Below are 21,632 nucleotides of genomic sequence, written 5' to 3'. Positions count from 1 at the left end.
GAGCCGTTGCTTAGCTACCTCCAAGGCCGCAGAGCAGGCGGCGCAGAGTGATAACGTCACCAGCCAGCGCCGTGGCTCCTGTCGCGCTCAAGCTCTCCAGGACGCCTTCGAGCTCTAGACCGAGACTGGGTGAGTGTGTCGCCCCCTCCCCTCTCCCCCCCCCTCCCGTGTACCTCAGCGGATGGGCGGGGCGTGAAGATGAGCTTGGTCGACTTTGCGGCTGTTCTGTATTCGAGAGTGGCGGTTCCAGAAAGGGCGACAGGACTTCCAGGGCAGGATACTTCCGTCCCCTGCTTGAGCCATAACTCTGCCTCGGAATGTAATGCACTTATCCACTCTAGAACAAATGACATAACAGTAACTGCGACTGTGCATCTGGTCATGTGCAGAGTGCATTATTCCCATGGCAGAACTCTGCATGCACTGCTTCCCTCGGTGGCTTTTCGATGCACCCCAATCGCCGTATTTCTGAACCACTGAACGTGATTGCTGCTCAACGCTTTGCTCTCCAGCTCTGAACTAATATTTACCTTTTATTTCCCCCCACCCTTCTTTCCCCCCCCCCTTATGTGCCTTGCCTTTTTAGAATGTAATCCAAAGGGAAGGCTTCTGTCCTTTCATTTTGGATTATGGGTAATACTTAGGGAGAGGGTAATTTACTCGATAACCAAGGGGAAATATATAAAAGAGTTTTATTACCTAGTTTTTAAAAAGTCTCACTTTTCATAGGTAGTTAAAGAAAGATACTTTTCTTCCGCCTTTCCATGCCCTCAGTTCAGTTTGCGTTTGCATTTGGGAAGATACCAATTACCCTACATTTCATCATATGATTCAACTGGGAAGGAAGTTCTGATTCTGGATTGTTCCATTCCTTGTTGAGATAAACAGTGGCATTTTGTTTTTGTTTTTTCCAAAAATAGACTACAAAAATTTGGGTGACTGGAGTCAGGCCCTATTCCCTAGTTTTCCACATTTTTTTTCTTTTAGAAGATTCATTCAGTATATATTTCTTGGCTGCCAAACTGTTGACGTGCAGCTGGCTGCCATTTTGGAGTTGACAATTAACCCTCTCATTGTTCCACAGAGCATATTTTATTATAACAGGACAGAGAATGGAACATTTGTCTTCACCTGGGCTGGGAAGCCTGCAAGTCTGTGTTTTGCCTGCTTTTGTTGCTTTTTTTTTTTTTTTTGGCAATTCCCAAAGTCTATTTAAGATTGCACCATCAAAATGTAGTGGGCATGCCATAGCAGTGCAATTTTTCTTTTTTTCTAATATGCCCCCAAATAAATGTGCTAAACCTAGTTTTACTTGTATAAACCTCACTTCCCTCTCCCTACCAAAAAAGTAAAAAAGAAGGGCTGAAAATTCTAGCCATTGCCCTTCCATTACATTACCAGATGATATTTGCTGTTTCTGAAGCTCCCTGAAGCTGGAGAAAATGTTCCCGGTTTTGTTTTTTAGTCTGGCTCCTACCCACAGAAAGATAGCTTATATTACAGCCTGCAATTTGATCTGTCTCATTTCCTCTCCAATGCCAATGTTACGACCGTGCTTTTTAAGTCAATATGATATAGGAAGAAAAGAAACTGATGGATGGACAGTTCTGTTATTCGGCAAACAACTTGAACTATTCTCTTGTACTCCCCTTCAGTGCTATACCTTACGTGAAAGGTCATTGGGCTTCATACACAGATAGTCCATGTTTAGCAACTACTTTGCACAGTGACTGTTTCTGACTGGTGATGAAAAAGTGACTGCATGTATAACTTTTGCAGATCTGCAATGCAAAGGAAAGCTGAAATAAGATCAGAAGCACACTTGACATTTTATTTAGCAATCACTTTGCTTAATGACCAGTCCCAATTGTGAATGTTAAACAAGGACTACTTGCACATGTATCCATTTATTAATATCTTGACAGGAGGTTATTGCTCTTTTCTCAGCCGTAGGCCTTCACAATGGCTGTACCAAGGTCTGGAACTTTGCTTTCTTATCCTCTATAGAGTCTGAAGGATGTTGGAGCGACCACCATGGGCCATGCCCTGTGTATCTGTTCAAGGGGGACCATCACCATCAATAACAAACGCTATCTTTTAATCCACAGGCTTGGGGAGGGGTGAGTATTGGAGTCTTTCCAGAGGGATCTTTTAAGATGCTCTACAGTGATTCATTTTGAAATTTCACAGAAGATCCTTTAATCACTACCCTATCTTTTATCTTAGTTTGGTCTATGTTTTACTGTGGTAATCAAGTTGGTTAGAAAGACCTAGAAGCAAAGCGCAAAACTTTAGCATTACCTAAATGTGCTTCTCATCATTGTTTCCCCCTCGCTGCCTTGTCTGACTCCCATTATAAATTATCCATGTAGTTCTCCACTTGTAGGAAGATGTCTTAACTGCATATGTTCATGCTTTTAAAGAAGTAGGAAATATATATCTCTAGATAGATTTATTTGCCAGGGATAGAATTATTGCATCTTGTAAGGTTTATTTATTCCATGAGAAAGTTGTTCCTTTCAGATTATTCTGATCAGTATTGTCCAACATCCTCACCATAGCTGGGTTCAGCTGTTGTAAGTTGCAGTCCAGCAACATGGAAGGCCACTGGTTTTTCTAATCACTTCCCACCTTCTCCAAAATATTCCTCCAAAATTGTCAGTCAAGCTTCATTAAAGACAAATATTTTTTGTTATTCGCTTGGTGCAATTCCCTCCAGCTTTTCATCATGAATTGGATTTCCTGTCGCTCCAAAGAAGGTGATACCCCAATTCCTCTGGGTATCTGATTTCATTGCTTACCACTCATTACAGCTAGAATATTATTTCTGATACATAATCATATATTTGCTGCGCCTTATGTCTGCTGCTTCTCTTCCCTCAATAATACCTCAGACTTTCACCCTTCATGACAACTTTTTATATATAGAGAGAAAAAGAGCACAGCAATTGAGCAGACTAACAATATTTAATATTTGGTTTCTAATGTTAGAAGATACCATTATAAACTAAGTAGCAAATATTTTTTAATGATAGAAAATATCAGATTACTACGGAGCTGGTTGATCTTCCCCACTTCTTTCCAATTAATTAGTTATATTTTGGGGGTTATGCATGACCTCTTGTGATTGCTAAGCATATTCAGTTGCTGTGCCTTTTTGTACAGTTTATCAGTATTGTGATAAAGAACTAGAACAGTGTTTCTCAACCTTCCTAATGTCGCGACCCTTTAATACAGTTTCTCATGTCGTGGTGACCCCCAACGATAAAATTGATGTCTCGGTTCCTAAGACATAGAAAATATGTGTTTTCCGATGGTCTTAGGCGACCCCGGTGAAAGGATCGTTCGACCCCCAAAGTGGTCCCGACCCACAGGTTGAGAACCACTGAACTAGAAGAACCAGAATTCTGCTTAATGCCACATGACATTTATTTAAACATTTCCCCCTTTATCAAGCCAACAATTGTACAGTGCCACACAAAGTATTTTTGAAAAAAAAAACAGCTTCATGAGGTTATAAACAACCAGGGTGCACAACATGAACAAGAGTCCTTTCTTGTTCTTCTTCCTGTTGTGGCATGTAGATATCTACCTTTTCTCTATAATCTCATTAACGTGTGTCAGCACTGAAGTTATATGAATAGCAACTACAAAGCTGGCATCGATGAACCAGCAACCCTTGTGTGGAAAACACGGCCCTCGCAGCGCTGCAAAGGTGTAAGATGTGTCTGACAGCAGAACAGGGTCATACTTTAAGAATAAGGATGAGCTTTTAAAATAAAGACATAGTAGAAAAGAGGAGAGAAAGTTGTTTGGGTTCCATTTACATCAGGATACATAAATCTTTGACCTCCTGCCCTGTGGCTTATTCCGTTTTACTCCCTGCAGTGGCTTCAGCTATGTGGACCTGGTCGAAGGGCTGCAGGATGGGCGCTTCTATGCCTTGAAACGCATCATATGCCATGACAAGGATGATCGTCGGGAAGCTCTGCACGAGGTAGAGATGCACCTGCTTTTTGAGCACCCTAACATCTTGCCCCTCTGTGCACATGCCATGGTAGAGAAAGGATCCAAGCACGAGGCCTGGCTCCTCTTGCCTTTCCTCAAGGTCAGTAGCCTCCAGATCAATTTCCTAGTTAAGGGGTCAGGTGCGGACAGGTTCGGTGGATGCATGCCAAGAAGTGTGTTCTCTAGATAAATTAGGTGTGGCAGGGAAAAGAACGGGCTCTTCCAGCTAACCTTACTCTTAATACACGGAAAGGCCATTACTAATGTATAGTTAACTAGTCAGCTAGTATAATTAAGATCCACATTCTTACACTAAGAAGACTATTGTATAATTGCTTTAATTGCTCCAATGGTTTCTGCATATATTTTCTTATGCAATTGCATTTATTTTCCATTTTTGTCTTGTGTGCATGGCTTGTGCTCACAAAGGTTAAAGTATTTTCCTTTTAAATGAAACTATTTAAAACAACAAATTTCCTGAAATATAACTTGCAGAACAGGGAGTGTTGATAGCTCATGTGATTATAATGGTGGGTTGATAGTCTGTAAGCCTGCGTTTGAGACTGAGTTCTGATATGTGTCAGGGTGAGCTCCTGTTATTCATTCCAGATTCCTGCTCCCCCTAGAAGTTTGAAAGCATGCATATGCAAGTAGATAAATGGGTATCACTTTGGTGGGCTCATTAATGGGGACATGAAAGGAACCCTCAGCAGGCGTCCCCTGGGCAACAGTGATGTCAAAAGCAAATCCTTTTAACTCGGAAGCGTCTTGGTTCTTCTGACACGAATACAAGAGGAACAAAAATTAAAATTTGCCCACTTTCAAAATTGGCCATAATGACACACAGAGTAAAAGTTCTCAACAGGATACCAACAAGTCAAAATATCTTGATGGCAAACTGATATTCCGTCTTCAAAGATTGTGCCCCTGCCAGCTGGTGGGAAGTAAGGAAGACCATGGCTGTTCAATGCCTAGAACTGTTATCTAGGCAAAAATGGCTGGAACATGTTTTAAGTCCAGAAAAATGAGGTAATATTTAGAAACAGCTCAGGCAGACACCTCCCTGATGGAATAAAAGAAGGGGGAGGAAATACACAAAATCAGACTTGCAAGATTCTATTATTGCACCTGATCTCAATAAAGGTAGTTTTAGCCTTCCTGGAGAGTTGATTCCTCATCTGGTCAACCCAGTGGGCTCCAGTGAGGTTGGGACATTGAGCCAGGCATCAGATGAAAAATACAAGGGATTGTGGGAGATGGGGATCCTTTCAAACTAGTCCCAAAGTGTCCACTGGTAATAAGCAGCAATGGAATCATGATTGGGAATAAAAATTAAATTATTGTACCTTTCTGAAAAACAGGATATTTTGGATATTTTGCCGTAGCTGGAGTGTTCTTCAAATGCAGTAATACATCCATTTAATTGGATGCAACCAAGGCACATGTAATAGGGGCTGGATCTGCTTTTTCCTTGAAAAATATAGCTGGTGCCCCATCCCTAACTGTACAAAAACTCTGTAAGCTACAGTCATCAACTGAATATCCAGTGCCATACCTAACCTCTCAAGGGGAATGTAGTATTGTGCAGAAGAGACTCCAGCTATCATCATCGGTTGGCTTTCCACGTCAATGTTTTGGAACCTTTAAGATGTGTGCATTTCAACTCCCAGAAAAGCATGCTGGTTGGGGAATCCTGGGAGCTGAAGTCCATTCGTCCTAAAGGTGGTAAGCATGAAAGACAGTGTTCTTCCACATGCAGTGCATTTGAAGTCAGCCAAGGTCCTCTCATATCTGTTCCCTTTTCTCCTTCAAGCCAAATCAGAATGTTGTGACTATAATTCTGCTGCCACATTTTCCCTCTGTGGTGGCATCTCTACAACCACAGGCACCTAAGAGTTCTAGGACAACTTATATATTTAGAGCTTGTGATCAAGTAGCAAATGCATTAATCAACCCTTAGAATAGCATGATATTTACTGTAGTTACAAAACTCTGCCTAGCTAGTCCTGCTTTAGATAAACTATTTGCTTGTTTCGGATCGAACCAAAAGCAACCAAACCAATATTGATTAAGCCTTTGCAATTGTGAGGCTCAAATAGAAAAGAAGGGTAAATCATCCTTAGGCCAAGTTGGGCCACAGTCTCTTAATATCCAGGAATAAATCTTTTTCTTCCCTCAGTAAGTTTGGAGGACGTGCATGCCATTTCAGTTACCAACTTGCCTGGGTTTCTTTTCCAGAGAGGGACCCTCTGGCAGGAAGTGGAAGCTTTGAGAGATAAAGGCTCCTTCATGCCCGAGGAGCGTATCCTGGTCATTTTTCATGGCATCTGCCGAGGACTGCAGGCCATCCATAACAAGGGACATGCACACAGGTAAGAAGCTGGCCTTAGAAAGCAGGGTGCATGAATACAGAACTGAAGTCATGACAGACTCTCAGTCTTTATAATTGGGTTGCTGGCAAAGAGGAGTTTGCAGAGATAAAGAAAAACCTAAGGCACAAGAACATCAGTGTGACAGTATGTTCAATACAGGAAAGACTTTGATTGGAATATTATTTTTATTCTTTATTTTATTTAGTTTGTCAAACATGTACAAGATAACAGGTATAAGTATAAACATGGATATGAACAAGGGACATGAGTACAAATAAATGGGGACAGTAGGACAGGGACGGAAGGCATGCTGGTGCGCTTATGCACACCCCCTTTATGGACCTCTTAGGAATGGGGTGAGGTCCACGGTAGATAGTTTAAGGTTGAAGCTGTGGGGGTTTGAGTATGAAACAACGGAATCTGGTAGAGCATTCCAGGGGTTGACCACTCTCTTTTTGCAAGCTAGTTTGGAGCGGTTTACCTTGAGTTTGTATTTATTGTTTGCCTGAGAATTATTGAGGTTGAAGCTGAAGTAGTCATTGACAGGTAGGATGTTGTAGCAGGCAATTTTATGTAATATGCTTAGGTCAGACCGCAGGCGGCGTAGTTCCAGGTTGTCTAAACCCAAAATTTTGAGCCTGGTGGCATAAGCGATTCTATTGCGAGCAGAGAAGTGGAGTACTCTTCTTGTGAAATACTTCTGGACCTGCTCAATTGTATTAATGTCTGATATACAGTGTGGATTCTAGGCAGATGAGCTGTATTTGAGAATTGGTCTGGCAAAGGTTTTGTACGCCCTAGTTAGCAGTAGAATGTTACCCGAGAAGAAGCTTTGCAAAATTAGGTTAACAACTCTTAATGCCTCTTTGGCAATGCTGTTACAGTGAGCTCTGGGGCTTAGATCGTTTGAGATGAGTACTCCTAGGTCCTTGAGAGAGTGAGGGTCGTCTACGAAGTCATATCCTCCCATTTTGTATTTGGTGTTCTGATTTTTGTTGCTAATGTGTAGACGACAGAGCATTTGTTAGATGAGGTTTGGAGTTGCCAGTTTTGTGGCCATTCTGACACATAGTCAAGGTCACTTTACAAGCTTCAAACTTCCTTTAAAGTGGATTTGAGGACTCATGCCTTGGACTGTTGCCAAATGCAGATGTAGGGATCCATTTATATTCTGCTTGTCCCTTTTCAGAGATTTAAAACCAACAAATGTGCTGCTGGACAATGAAGATCAGCCACTGCTAATGGACCTAGGCTCCATGAATCAGGCTCGCATTGAGGTGCGGAACTCACGGGAAGCTATGACTATTCAGGTATGAGGTTGATCTGTTCAAAGGGAAATGGGGGAGTAGCCTTAACGATGAAGGAAAACCATCCAATGAAATAAAACTTTTCAGACTAATAAAAGTCAGGGACTTTCACTGATATCCCAGCACCCTTTATTTAATGGCAGAGGAAGAATGTTATTAGAATGACAGTTGGTCTTACTTGAACTGTTGTTTTAGGAGGTTTTGCAGGATTAGCCAGGATTGGGTATTGTGATGTCCAATTGGCCTCGAGACAGAGTTAACTTGAAGCCACGCCTCTGTGCTCTTTGCTCCTGGTTCCCAGTTTCAATGAGTCAAGCCCATTGCAAAACACCTGAAAACAAGTCATAAGTGAACACACCCTACCCCCTGAACTCCCCCAACCCTGGACCAACACTAGGGCAGGGACCTGGCTAATCCTGCAAAACCTCCTAAAACAACAGTTCAGGTAAGACCAACTGTCATTTTCTGGAAGAATTTTGCAAGATTAGCCAGGTTTGGGACATACTCAAGTTAGCGCCTCTCAGGGGGGGCACTACTGGCCCTGGGCCCCTCAGGTGCTACCATACCACCTGTTGTAACACCCTACGACCAAACGCTGCATCAGCCGATGCAAACACATATAACCTGTAGTGCCTGATAAAGGGAGAGGGAGACGCCCACATAGCCGCCCTGCAAATCTCCACAATAGGCGCCTGTGTGGCCCAGGCCGCCGAGGTAGCCGCACTCCTGGTGGAGTGTGCTGTGATGCCCTAGGGCACCGGAAGGTGCTGAACCTCATAGGCCAATGCGATGGCCAGCTTGATCCACCTCCCTATAGCCGAGGAGGACACCCTCTTCCCCAGGGAAGACGGATAAAAGGAAACAAAAAGCGCCTCAGACTTCCCGAGGCCCTCCGTGCGCCTCAGGTAAATGCACAAGGCACGCTTGACATCCAGCCGGTGCCAAAGGCGCTCCCTATCATGAGACGGGTCCAGACCAAAATCCGGTAATACCACCTCCTGCGACCTGTGGAAAAGGGAGTTAACCTTGGGAACAAAAGTCGGATCCAGTCGCAGGACGACCCGATTATTGTGGAATGTACAAAGATCCGACCTAGAGGACAAAGCCCCCAGTTCGGAGATGCGACAGGCTGAGGTGACCGCCACAAGGAACACTACCTTAAAGGTTACGAACTTCAGGTCAATCGTCCTCAAAGGTTCAAATGGTGGTCCTGTCATTGCTTGGAGAACCGTAGTGAATTCAGCATATGCCAGAACACACAATATACCCAGGGAGGTCCATATTAAATTCCTTAGGAAAAGCACAAGAGACGAAATTCTGGGTGTGCTTGGAGAACCGTAGTGAGGCTCCATGTCAGAAACCTGTGGACTACCGGGGGATGGAGATTCCCCGCACCCTTCAAAAATCTCTTAATTAATGGGACCTGGGAAACTGGAAGGAGCCCCTCTCCCCAAATAATCGTGGAGAGGGCCGCCACCTGTCTCCTGAGGGTGCCATGTGAGAGCCCCCTATCCAATCCATCTTGGAAGAACCTCAAGATGTGCAGTACCAAAGCCTCTCGAGGATTCGCTCCCGAGACCCGACACCACTCTGCAAAGACCTGCCAGGTAGAATCATAAATCCTAGTGGTGGAACCCTTGCGTGAAGCCTCAATTGTGGAGATCACCCTCTGTGAAAGCTGGGCGGCCCTTAGGTGCTCCCGCTCAATCTCCACACGGCTAGCTGCAGCCACTGTGGCTCGGGATACACCAGGTTCCCCCGTCTTCCCCGGGATCCTCCACGGGTGTGACACTGACAGGCACATTAGGTCCGTAAACCACACCCGGTGTGGCCAGTAGGGCGCCACTAAGATGAGCTCCGCCCTTTCTGATATCACTTTCTGAACTACCCCAGGGAGAAGGGGAAGGGGAGGGAAGGCGTAGAGCAGGCCCTCCGCCCATGGAATCTGAAGCGCGTCGACTCCCTCCATCCTCCAAGCCAGGAACCGAGAGAAGAACTGATCCACCTCAGTGTTCTGCGGTGTGGCAAACAGGTCCACCTCCAGATGGCTGAACCTGGAGCAGATGGCCTGGAACAGTTTAGGAGAAAAGCTCCACTCCCCATGGTTGACCGTGGCCCGACTGAGCCAGTCGGCCTGATGGTTGTTCACACCTGTGATGTGCTCTGGGGCACTGGAAGGTGCTGAACCTCATAGGCCAATGCGATGGCCAGCTTGATCCACCTCCCTATAGCAGAGTGACCCTACGTCACTTCCAGTTTGCTCGGAGGATCGTTTTGAGCGCTCCGAAGGCTTCAGGGGCTTCCCTGACGCCTCCGGAGGGCGTCCGGGGGCGGGGAGGATTTTTTCACCATCCCCAGGGTCCTGTAAAGCCTCTGGAGCCTGGGGAGGGTGAAAAAAGCATGTAAAAGTTGGGGGGAGTGCCTGTAGTGCGTGCATGCACACTGGGGGTCGCGCATTGGATTATGAGTGCGGCACGGCCGCACATGACCCCCCTGTGCTCCCCCCACTTATGGCACGCAAGCCAAAAAGGTTCGCCATCGCTGCTCTAGGAGGTGTTGGATGGACTGCTTCATGAGAGAGCGTTTATCTTTACTCTTGGCGACTGAAAACATCCGAAAGTGGTTCTCTAGGCGCAGTCCAAATCTGATGGTATTCAGAACCCAGGTGTCAGTGGTAATCTCAGCCCAGGCACTGGCAAACAGAAGCAGTCTGCCGCCTATGGGTGGGGTCGCTATTGACCTATCTGCCCCGGCGGTAGGGACAGCCACCTCTCCCCTAAAAGGGCCTCTTCCCCTGGGATTGGAACCTAGGCCTACCCCTCGCATAGTGCCTATCCGACTGCCTATCTGATCTCAGAAAATACCTGCTGTGCTGTGGCTCCTGATCTGACTGACGATAGGACTGCTTCCAAAAGTAGGGTGCAGATTTTTCCTCCCACTTCTTTGCGGGCGTAGGCATGACCTTCTTTTTATCTTGTCCTCAATGAGGATTGGGTCCAACGGGGTACCGAAAAGGGATCCGCCAGAATAAGGCGATGATGCCAGGTGCCACTTTGCCTTGTTCTCCGCTTGCCACCCCCTCAGCCACAGGAGATGTTGGGAGGTCACCGAGGCCGCCATTGCCCATGAAGCATACTTCATGGCATGCAGAGTGGCGTCTGCGGAGAATTGTGCAACAGCAACCAGCTTGTTGAGATCTTGATGAGTACGCACCTCCTCAGGCAGAATTCTTTCCTGCATCTGTTGTAGCCAAAGGATAGCCGTGCGGCTGAAGAACGATGAGGAGGCAGCTGCCTTGATGGCCCACGCGGAAGACTGGAATGTTTTACGAAGGGTCAGCTCCACCTTCTTGTCCTCGGCCTTCAAGTAATCAGCCACATTGCCGGACACCACCGTTGACGTGGAAGCCAATGCCACCACTGGAGGGTCGACTATGGGCACCTGCAACGCCTCAGAGAAACTAGGCTCCATGTTAAAGAACCTCCTATCACTGCTGCTGGGGTTGGGAAATGTTCCTGGCTTTTCCCACTGCTTTTTAACTACCTCTAGGAACAACTTAGGGGCAGGGATGTCTTCCTTCGCTGGAGGAGGCTCTGAGTAAACTTGATCCTCCGGCTTTTTCTCCGGACCACCCTCCTTGGCACCCAACCTGGCGCCCACCATCTCACCTGTGGCCCTGGCCTTGCGCAACAGTGACTTGAACAAATCCAGAGGAAACAGACCAGAGAATGCTGGTGCCTCAGGTTTTGAGGGATCCTCATCATCAGACATGTCTACCTCTCTCTGAACCTGATCCCCCGCCATGGAACCCTCGCTAGCCAGAGAAGGAGAAACAGGCCGGCGCACCTCCAAGGAGGAAGGCCTCAGCCTGCCTTGAGCAGTGGCACCCGTCCCAGGGACCTTTGCCACCATTGCGAGTTGCACAGACCCCTTCTGTAACCCAGCAGAAATTCCATGTGAAATTCCAGAGGAGATAAACCTCTGAATGCTTGCTAGAAGCTGCTCCATGTCTCTAACAAAGGAATCCTCCTCCTCCTCTTGTGCCCAGTCTTCAGACTGTGGAGCCAATGATGGCCTGATGGGACTATCCCCCCTGGCCCCCCTGCACTGAAAAGGATCCCTTAGATAGGGGCCCTGTTCCACCATGGAGATTGGGGGGGGGGGAGGTGAAATGTCCCTGAGATACACTGGGGAATTTCCCTCTGTGAGGAGACCTAGACCTGGATCTATTGGGGAATCAAATTCAAATCAAAATCAAATTTTTAATTTGTTAGCCGCTCCCTCTCCGCAAGGGACTCGGGGCGGCGTACAATAAAAATATACATACATACATATAGACATACAGATACATACATATACATACATATACATACATGGAGGAGGTAGTAATCAAAACATATATCACATTAATAATAATAATAGAAAATTAAAATTAGCCATTAAAATATCCCATGATAAAATACAATTTAAAAAGGACTGTCAGGAGGAGGATAAACTACGGTTGAGCCAGGCCAGATAATTGAAAGAGGTGGGTCTTGAGCTTTACACGGAAGGAGCGGAGATCGGAAGTAATCCTGATGTCAAGGGGGAGGTCATTCCACAGGGCTGGGCCCATCACAGAGAAGGCCCTGCTCCTGGGCGTCACTCCCCGACACTGTTTAGCGGACGGCACCCGGAGAAGTCCCTCCCTGTGTGAGCGGATTGGTCGTAGGGATGTATGGGGCAGGATGCGATCCCGCAAATAACTAGGTCCTATGCCATGGAGCGCTTTAAAGATCGTGATCAAAACCTTGAAACGCACCCGATAGACCACAGGAAGCCAGTGCAGCTCGCGCAGGAGAGGTGTTACATGGGAGAACCTAGTCCTCCCCATAATCACCCGCGCGGCCGCATTCTGAACCAACTGTAGTCTTCGAGCGCATCTCAGGGGAAGCCCCATGTAGAGAGCATTGCAGTAGTCCAGGCGAGACGTCACTAGCGCATGGGTGACTGTGTGCAAGGCATCCCGGTCCAATAAGGGGCGCAATTGGCGCACCAGGCGGACCTGGTGGAACGCCCCCCTTGCCACGGCTGTTACATGGTCATCCATGGACAGCCGGGCATCTAGGAGGACGCCCAAATTGCGCGCCCGTTCCATGGGGGCCAGTTGCTCGCCCCCAATGGCCAGAGATGGAAGCAACTGGTTGAACCGGGGGGCCGGAAGCCACAGCCACTCCGTCTTGGAGGGGTTGAGTTTAAGTCGGTTGTCATCCATCCAGACCCGTACGGCTTCCAAGCACCGGGACATCATTTCGACGGCCTCGTTGGGGTGGTTCGCGGTGGAGATGTACAGCTGAGTGTCATCAGCATACAGATAGTATCCCACCCCAAAGCCACGGATGATCTCGCCCAGCGGTTTCATGTATGTGTTGAACAGGAGTGGCGAGAGAACCGTCCCCTGTGGCACCCCGCAAGTGAGGGGGCTCAGGGTCGATCTCTGCTCCCCTGCCAACACACGTTGCGTCCGGCCGGAGAGGTAGGAGCCGAACCACCGTAAAACGGTGCCCCTGACTCCCAACCCCCATAGCCGGTGCAACAGGATACCATGGTCGATGGTATCGAAAGCCGCCGAGAGATCTAATAGGACCAGGATAGAGGAACAACCCCTATCTCTGGCCCTCCAGAGATCATCAACCAACGCGACCAAGGTCGTCTCCGTGCTGTGCCCAGGTCGGAAGCCGGACTGGCGCTGGTCTAGATAATCATTCTCCTCCAAGTGACGTGGAAACTGTTGGGCCACCACACTCTCTACAACCTTCGCTAAAAAGGGAAGGTTGGAGACTGGACGATAATTAGCTAGCTCCGTTGGGTCCAGGGAAGGCTTCTTGAGTAGGGGTCTCACAACCGCCTCTTTCAAGGCGGCCGGCAGAGACCCCTCGCCCAACGAAGCGTTCACTAAGCCCAGGAGCCAGTCGCGTGTAACCTCCCAGGATGCCAGTACAAGCCAGGAGGGGCACGGGTCCAATAAACATGTGGTAGGTCGCAGACATCCACGTAACTTGTCCAAATCCTCGATGGCAACCGAGTCAAACTCCTCCCAGAATGGTCTCTCAAGACTCGCCACGGGCGTCTCCACTGGACCACTGAAAGGGACCCATCCCATTCGGATTTGAGCGACTTTGTCCTGCAGATATTTTCCAAACTCCTCTGCTCTGCTCTGCCCTGTAAAGGGGCTTCCCGCGGCCTCTGAAACAAGAGGGAGCGGGTCACCCGGAACAGGGCAGCAGGGCGGTTATCTGCAGACGCAATAAGAGCGGCACAATGGTGATGTTTGGCCGCTCTTAATGCCACAAGGTACGTCCTTAAGTAGGTTCGTGCCTGTGCTCGGTCAAATTCGGAGCGGGAGGATCTCCAACGACTCTCTAGGCGTCTCTTGTGGCGTTTCATCACCCTTAGCTCCTCGGTAAACCAAGGAGCCAGGGTGGTTCGTTGCCGCAGGAGAGGCCGCAAAGGCGCCACCCGGTCAAGGGCCCCGGCAGTCGCACTATTCCATGCGGCTACCAGGTCCTCCACCCGGGGGCGGGTCGGGTCTACAGGAGGTGGCCCAAGCTCCGTCTGGAACTTATCTGGTTCCATCAGGCGCTTGGGGCGGAACCATCTAATGCCTTCCGGCTCCGCCTCCCCGTAACGGGGGGTAGCACCAGGGAAGTCAAGTCAGAGAAGTGAGTGATCCGACCATGACAGGGGAGTGATAGTTAAATCCCCTATTCCCAGATCACTCGTCCACTGGCCAGAGACAAAAACAAGGTCCAACGTGTGGCCCCCTTCGTGGGTAGGGCCCTGAATTAATTGGGTCAAGTCCATGGCTGTCATGGAAGCCATGAACTCCCGAACTCCCTCGGACGCTTCTCCCATCGACGGCAGGTTGAAATCCCCCATCACTAAAAGTTTGGGGGTCTCAACCGCCACCGATGCGATCAGCTCGAGGAGTTCGGGCAGGGCCGCTGATGTATAGCGAGGAGCCAGGTATACTATCAGCAGGCCCAACTGCCTCCCTGGGCCCCATCTCACGACAAGGGACTCACACCCAGATGTCTGCGGCACAGAGAACTCTCTCGGCTCTAAGTCTTCCCGGATAATCACTGCTACCCCACCGCCCCTTCCCTGGGCCCAAGGCTGGTGAAATGCTCGATAACCTGGCGGGCACATTTCCACGAGGGGGAGACCTCCCTCATGACCCAACCAGGTCTCAGTTATTCCTGCGAGGTCCGGCTCCCTAGACCTCAAGGAAGAACTAGGCCTACCCCTCTGTTCAGCCCTGGACACCTGCTTTTCCAGGGCCCCGTGCCTCCTTTCCTCATCCTTCTGCAAGGCCTTGGAGGATTTTCCAGCTGCTGCAGTTTTTTGCAGTCTCACAGAGGCTGTGGGCCTCACTTGGGTCCCACTGGAGGTCCCCTCCCCAGGGGACAATGGGGAGGAATTCAGCCTCTCCTCTGCATCTGCCATGGCACCAGGTCAGGGCTCCACCAGGCTCAGCCCACCAGAAACAGCAGCGACCAAAAAACAGCTTTCCCCAATCACACACACCCTCCACACGACGAAATCAGGGATTTTTCCTGCCCCTTTTGCAAGCCGCGCAGCTGCCAACAGTGCCACACGGCACGCCACGCATTCCTTACTGTCCCACGCTGCTCTGGGCCTCCGGGCGTCGATCTGGGCCTGCAGGGCCTTGCCGCTGCCGCCGCTGCAAAAAAGATGGCCACCCAGGAAGGCAGGGATGAAAACAAGGCTACATAGTAGCCTCTGCCCCAGCCCATGCGGCCCGCAGGAAATGAGGCCCCAAAATGGCCGCCGTAATGGCGTCCTGCCTCTAAAGCCCCAAGAAGCAACTTTTAAATCCCTTACCGGTGGCCAGGAGCGAGCCACATCAAGGGGAGGATTCCAGGTATCAGATGGAGGCAAGGGGAAGAAGGCAGGGAGAAGGAATTTGCAGGATGGCACTGGATTTTTTGGAAGAATCAGGAACCAAAAGCAACCTGTCTTTCTTCGGCCAGACAGAGTTGAAACTGGGAACCAGAAGCAAGGAGCACAGAGGCCTGCTTCAAGCTAACTCTGTCTCGAGGCCAATTGGACATAGCAATACCCAATCCTGGCTAATCCTGCAAAATTCCTCCAGAAAAAGTAGCAATATTGTCTGCGCATGCAGAATGATGGCACAACCTCTTTTGTGTCCCAATGTGTTATCTCCACTTAAAAGAAATGTTTGAGTAGCTTGATGACAGAGTCTAGTTTACATGCAAAAGATTTGGGAAAATCAGCAGTGGCATTTACAATGACTGTTGCTGTCAATGAGCAGGTGAGCCCAAAGTCCAAACTCAAAGGTGTGTAATGCATTTTGCATACTCAGAAGAAGGGTAAGATCTCTACTTGTCTGGTTGTGCCTGCTGTTTGGAAGATCATGACCATTGATGAGGATGCCCCTGAAAGTGAGGGTAGATGTCAGTCTCTACCAGATCTTGAATTAGAACTGTTCTGTCTGGCTCTGGATTATTGATACTTTAAGATATGGATCAGCTTATTTGGGTTTTCAGGAAGAATCTTTTCCTTCGCTACCCAGGGCTGCTGACCAACTTGTTCTCTACCTGCATGGCTTTGTCCCAAGACCTTAGAGTGTCAGAGTTCCAAATAGCATCCATAAGTAAATCAGAGTCCGAGACAAAGGATTCCTCAAAATTCCAGTTTATTAAGAGAGCCATGTTGACACATCTGGGAAAACCTGAATCTGAAAGCTTCCAGGTTTCCCCTCCCAGTTAAAAGTGCCTGCTCCCACACCCACAAGTCCCTCACATGGTCCAATCTTCCACTGCCATGCTGGCAGTTCCACCCATCCAGTTCCGGCCAGGTGCAGAGACAAAGGATAACCTTGGCTTTCTAGAAAAAATGTTATTATGGCCACATATCACCCAACTCCGTATAATCCCCCCTCCAATTTCCCCACAATAGAAAATGGATAGTAGAAAGTGTGGCTATGTTTCAGTATAGGCAAACACTGCTCTATAGTCATCATTTCAACAGCAGGCAAGCAGAAGCAATCGAAACAATTACTGTAATGAGATCTGTTCAGGAGGATATATTTGTAGATTATGGGCTTTGCAAATCATAACTTTGGCCTCTTGAGTATTTTGAAAAAGGCTCCAGGTATGGGGTTGATAGAAGGGAAATGAGGGAGTAGCTCTAATGATTAAAGAAAACCATCCAATGGAATAACACTATTCAGACTATAAAAGTCAGAAACATTCATTGATATCCCAGCACATTGATATCAAAGGTGGTCCAAGGTGAGATTTATTTTCTTTTTTTTCCTGAACAGTGACTTTGCTAGATCTCCCTTGGCTTTTCCTATTTCCTATTTTAAAAAATCTCTCTTGAACTTAGTTTCTAGTGACTGTAGGTATGCATCCACCTAATTTTCTTTTGTCAACAACCTGGGAATAGTTTACCAGAGCCTTCTGCTGGAATCCACCCCACCCTCCCAATCCCCAGTTTAGTCTACAGCCCTGAAATTTCCTATTTGTTTCCCACCGATTACTAACAAATAGTGCTATGTATTATATTTAATACTAGTTGATAACCCGACATTGCCCAGGTATTTATTTATAGGGGGGAAATGTCCGGACCAAACGTAATTTCTAATGTTGGATTTTCCCCCTTACCAGAGGGAGCCCCCTTGTGGAGTACTGTGAAGCCATTGCCATGGCAACTCCACTGTGCTGTACAGTAGAAGCCATTTAACGGCAGTACAGTAGAAAACATTTTAAGGCACAACAGGCTGTACCATAACAGAACACACAACCTGCGGGGTGTTAGGGGTGTCTTACTCTCACAGTATTTTTTATCCAGAGAGTAAGTCATCTGTGTACCAAGTTTGGTTGAAATTGCTCGAGGCATTCCAGAGTTATGGTGGAATACACACACACACACACACATTTATATACGTATATATAGATTAATGCCCTTAAAGTATTTTTTCCTGTTAACTATTTCCTGATAGCAACCAGAGAGGTCTGTGGGAGAAATCTGCTAGCAGAGAAGAGTTGAGATATTTCTCCTCTTTCTTCCCAGACTTTGTCTTAGATTTATCTTCCCCTCTTGATCCCACAGGACTGGGCTGCCCAACGCTGCACCATCTCCTATCGAGCCCCAGAACTGTTCAATGTTGAGCGTGAATGTGTTATTGATGAACGTACTGACATCTGGGTAAGGATAATCACTTCTCCTTAGAACATATAAATAATACTTAATATTACCGCAAATACATTCAAGTATACCTTGTAAAGAGAAGGAAAACCTTATTTCCTTTTTCCATGATCAGCTTTTTGCTCCATAGGCTCACTTTACCTCTGCTTAGTCCTTAGGCTGTGTTCTCTACTGCATGATGTTTGGCGAAGGACCTTATGACATGATTTTCCAAAAGGGGGACAGTGTGGCTTTAGCTGTTCAGAACCAACTTACAGTGCCCCAGAACACCAGGTAGGCATTTACTACCTAGAAGGTAGGGAGGGGGGGTTGTGGCTGCTCTTAATCCAAGGACAGACTGATCTAAATTGGTTCTAAATTTCAGGTATTCCCCAGCCTTGGAACACCTCCTCTCTTCTACAATGATAGTCAATCCTCAGGAGCGCCCGTTTGTTGCTGACATAATCTGTCAGCTTGAAGCAATACAGCCACCTCTCACTGGACAGGATGCCACACGCATCTGAGACCACAGGATACGCAGCTAAAAACAGAAGCAACTGGAGGCATTTCGGTCCAGGTGGGACCTCAAAGAGATGAAGTCCAGAGCAAACACCTGAGAAGACGTCATGCTGAAGGCCAGTCTTGTACTTGGAGGAACTGTCTTACAATGGGACTGCATTAAGGACGATGCTGGTCTTTGGGACTCACCCCCTTACTCTTTCCGGTATCTTACCAGGCTTTGACTGCTCCGATTCTCGGCCCTTCTCAAATGCCTCCACAAAGCATGAAATTGCTCCAAGGGATCAAAATTCCCTTTCTTTGTGAAAAAAAATGCTCCTAAATTTGTACCTGAATGTGCTAAGTATGGATTGATACTGAGATTGTTTTGATAAAGGCATGCCTTCAGGGCCTAAATGTTAAATAAAATGCAGCCACCATCTTGGACTTTTTTAAACCACCAAGATGATAAAAATGCGATCCAGCAAGTGTTTGTTTATCATATACTATATATACTGCTCGATTACACATTTCCCCCTCATGTTTCTTACGTATTTAATCACATATTCCGTGGTTATTCCAGTATTTTCGTTTTTTCCAAGCCTTAAAGAACTGCTTAACATTTAGATACAAAAATCTCTCTTTTTTGGTATTATGTTAATTGTTAATTGTTTTGAGGGACAAGAGTCACATAGGCTCAACTCTCTGAAAAGTTGACTGTTTCCATGGTGATAGATATGTGCAGGAGCTCCAAGCTTGAAATGTCTGTTTTAAGTGTTTTTTGAGTTTGGAACAAAATACCCAAATTGAGCATTTTGTCTCATCAGGTTTCCTTTTGAGCTAAAACAAAATGGAGCAGTTTCAAGCATTTTACAATTATTGTGAATATGTCACTAGGAGGCAGTGTAATAACCAAGTTCATCCATGTTGGGACCCATCAGACTGTCAGATCTTTTTCTATAGAGTTCAAACACTACCAGATGAATGTATAGATTATATACAATGCATTTACCTTTAGAAGTTATCCAAGTCCTTGCATTCAGTGGTGTTTCAAGAAAGTACATATATAGAGAATATATACAGTATTCTGTACACCATTCTGAAGAGAAGCATTGCTACAATTTCCTCGGAGACTCAAGTCCTGTGTTTGACTTGTTTTACCCATTATAATTGGCTTAAGGCCTTTCCCTCAGCATAGCTGATAAAAGTAACAAATACTGTACGACCTTGCTTCTGTTGACAGAATGGGATAGAGGAACAAGCGGTCATTATTTAAACATGGTTCAGAGATAGATGTTGCTGCAGCAGCATCTGAATTAGTTGTGCTGAGCCATACCAGTTGTCCTGTGCATTCAGAGGCAATTCTGGACAATCAAGTTTTCCACCTGATGGACTAATGTTACTTGCACGTCTTGTCTGAACAAAAACGTAATTTATTCATTCTCTGGTATAGAGAAGAGCTCCTAGATTGGGTTGTTTACCATTGTGTTGTATTCTTTTGCAGATAGGAGAGCTTTGAACATACTTGAATATGTGCTGTGCACACTATATTACCCAAGTGTTGCCAATAACACTGCAGAAATTGGTTGTTATGCAAATGCTGCACTGTATGGCTTTTTTCTTTTAGTTGAGCACATTGTATGCCCTCACTGAGGCTTGAGCTCTCAGGCTGCATGCTAAATGCTAAGACCGTTCGTTTTAGTTTATTATGTACTCCTGGCTGCTGGTCAGAGGCAAAAGTGTCCACTGTGTACATTATGAAGACAGAAGTTTCAAACTCAGTTATTGAAGTGAATATTACTCTTTGTAGCACTTCTGGGCTCTTTGTGTAAGCAAGCTGAAAAAAAGGCAGCTTAAGAGATCGTTTTTATTGTCTTCTATGAGAATTAAAACATGACTTCCTTTTTCCAAAAACAATTTTTGTATATCACATCACGGATAGTCACCAGCAAAGTATAGCAGTTTTTTTTTCTAGCTATAGAGTGAAAAATGAAGGAGCAAAGAACTTGTATTAAGTTCTCATTATATCCCTGTGACAAGAGTGCAGTTTTTAGAAACTGGTACAGGATATTCACACCATTCTGAATGTTATTTCCTTGGAATGTAGCTCAAAAGAAAAAGCTTTCTTTTTCATACACACACGCAGCGCATGTGCAACATGGATTAGTTGCTTTTTAAAGCTTTGTAGTATAGCAGGATAAGTCTGACTCTATTTAAAGAAAATAAATCGGTGACATTAATACCAGTTTCAGGAATAAAACGTATGTCCTTACAACACCCATCACTTTTTAAGGGTGATGGTGCTTCTAGCTTAAATTTCTGTGATATAATCCTGTTAGAACAGAAATGGAGGGAAGAGAATACTAGTATACAGTCCGTATAAAAGGATGGCATATACAATATACTCTTGCTGAACCAGGCATGGTAGGGGGTGGGGTTTTTATTGGGGGGGGGAGTGTAAGTATACTATGATTACTGTAACTCCTTTTCATTTTTCCCTATCGGTTGTGAAACATGCATATATCCCTGTCCAACCTAGAGTAGCTTTCTTCTGAAACAGTGGTCCCCAACATCAGAACAGTCACTGTGCTAGCAGGAATATTAGAATTTTAGTCATGAAGTCTTTGTAAGTCTATTCATTAAGACATTTGAATTTACTCAGAGGGGGGATTAACATATCCAAGGAAAATGCAGGAAGGCAATAAGATTTTAACTTTTTTAGAGGCTGCAGCACAAAGGCTAATTGTACCATATATACAGTAGCTGCAAAATGGGAACTGATCAAGAGATATGTTTGATTAAGGGCCAAATGTAGCAGCCAAGAATATGCAAAATAATGACTTGGGGATGGCAAAGCTACCATGGCTGAACTTGACATGCCGATTTTGAATGACATGCCAATATTTCCCACCCCACCCCCAAAAAAACTATGTCCTGTTCTTGCACAATTTTCAGACCGCAGAGGCTGTATGAGAATAGGATGCACTCAGATGCTGCCTCCAGCTCGACCCAAAACCTCGCAAGAACAAGCGCATGCTTTCTTGCAATATTCAGAAGCTGCACATGTATGGGATGTGCTCTTGCATGATCTTCTGGAAGTCACAAGAGGCCCATGTATGGCCTCTGAAACCTCTTGAAAATCACAGAACTGGGACAGAATTTGGAAGCTGCAGAGGCTGTCGAAGAGCATTCTCCAAAATTGCTTTAAGAACAAAAACCTTGTGCAACCTGA

General features: G+C 46.4%; 1 protein-coding gene across 3 annotated transcripts; it reads left to right on the top strand.

Annotated features, from left to right (window-relative positions):
• Positions 1–8: 8 nt before the first annotated feature.
• Positions 9–21,314, top strand: STK16 (serine/threonine kinase 16). 3 transcript variants are annotated; one of them, XM_081939548.1, is made up of 8 exons: positions 9–129; positions 2,008–2,120; positions 3,889–3,997; positions 6,247–6,380; positions 7,570–7,690; positions 17,828–17,923; positions 18,075–18,196; positions 18,288–21,314. In XM_081939548.1, the coding sequence occupies exons 2-8, from the start codon at positions 2,035–2,037 to the stop codon at positions 18,424–18,426; spliced, it is 807 nt and encodes a 268-aa protein (XP_081795674.1). In that variant the 5' UTR covers positions 9–129; positions 2,008–2,034; the 3' UTR covers positions 18,427–21,314. The 3 variants fall into 3 exon arrangements, with proteins under 3 accessions (XP_081795674.1, XP_081795672.1, XP_081795673.1); XM_081939546.1 differs by having other exon boundaries at positions 3,889–4,108; XM_081939547.1 differs by lacking the exon at positions 9–129 and adding an exon at positions 254–272 and having other exon boundaries at positions 3,889–4,108.
• Positions 21,315–21,632: the final 318 nt, after the last annotated feature.

Source organism: Natrix helvetica (assembly GCF_964273705.1).
Source record: "Natrix helvetica genome assembly, chromosome: 1".
In the NCBI taxonomy this organism is placed as follows: Eukaryota; Metazoa; Chordata; class Lepidosauria; order Squamata; family Natricidae; genus Natrix; species Natrix helvetica.
Note: the sequence above shows the minus strand (reverse complement) of the source record. Positions and strands in the feature narration are given on the sequence as shown.

What these genes read in the sequence shown, in the direction of transcription:
- STK16 (XM_081939546.1), top strand. Translation starts at nt 2,035, where the DNA reads ATGGGCCATGCCCTGTGTATCTGTTCAAGGGGGACCATCACCATCAAT. An exon ending in ATCCACAGGCTTGGGGAGGG is followed by an intron (nt 2,121 to 3,888) that starts GTGAGTATTGGA and finishes TACTCCCTGCAG; the next exon opens with TGGCTTCAGCTATGTGGACC. An exon ending in ATGAACGTACTGACATCTGG is followed by an intron (nt 17,924 to 18,074) that starts GTAAGGATAATC and finishes ACCTCTGCTTAG; the next exon opens with TCCTTAGGCTGTGTTCTCTA.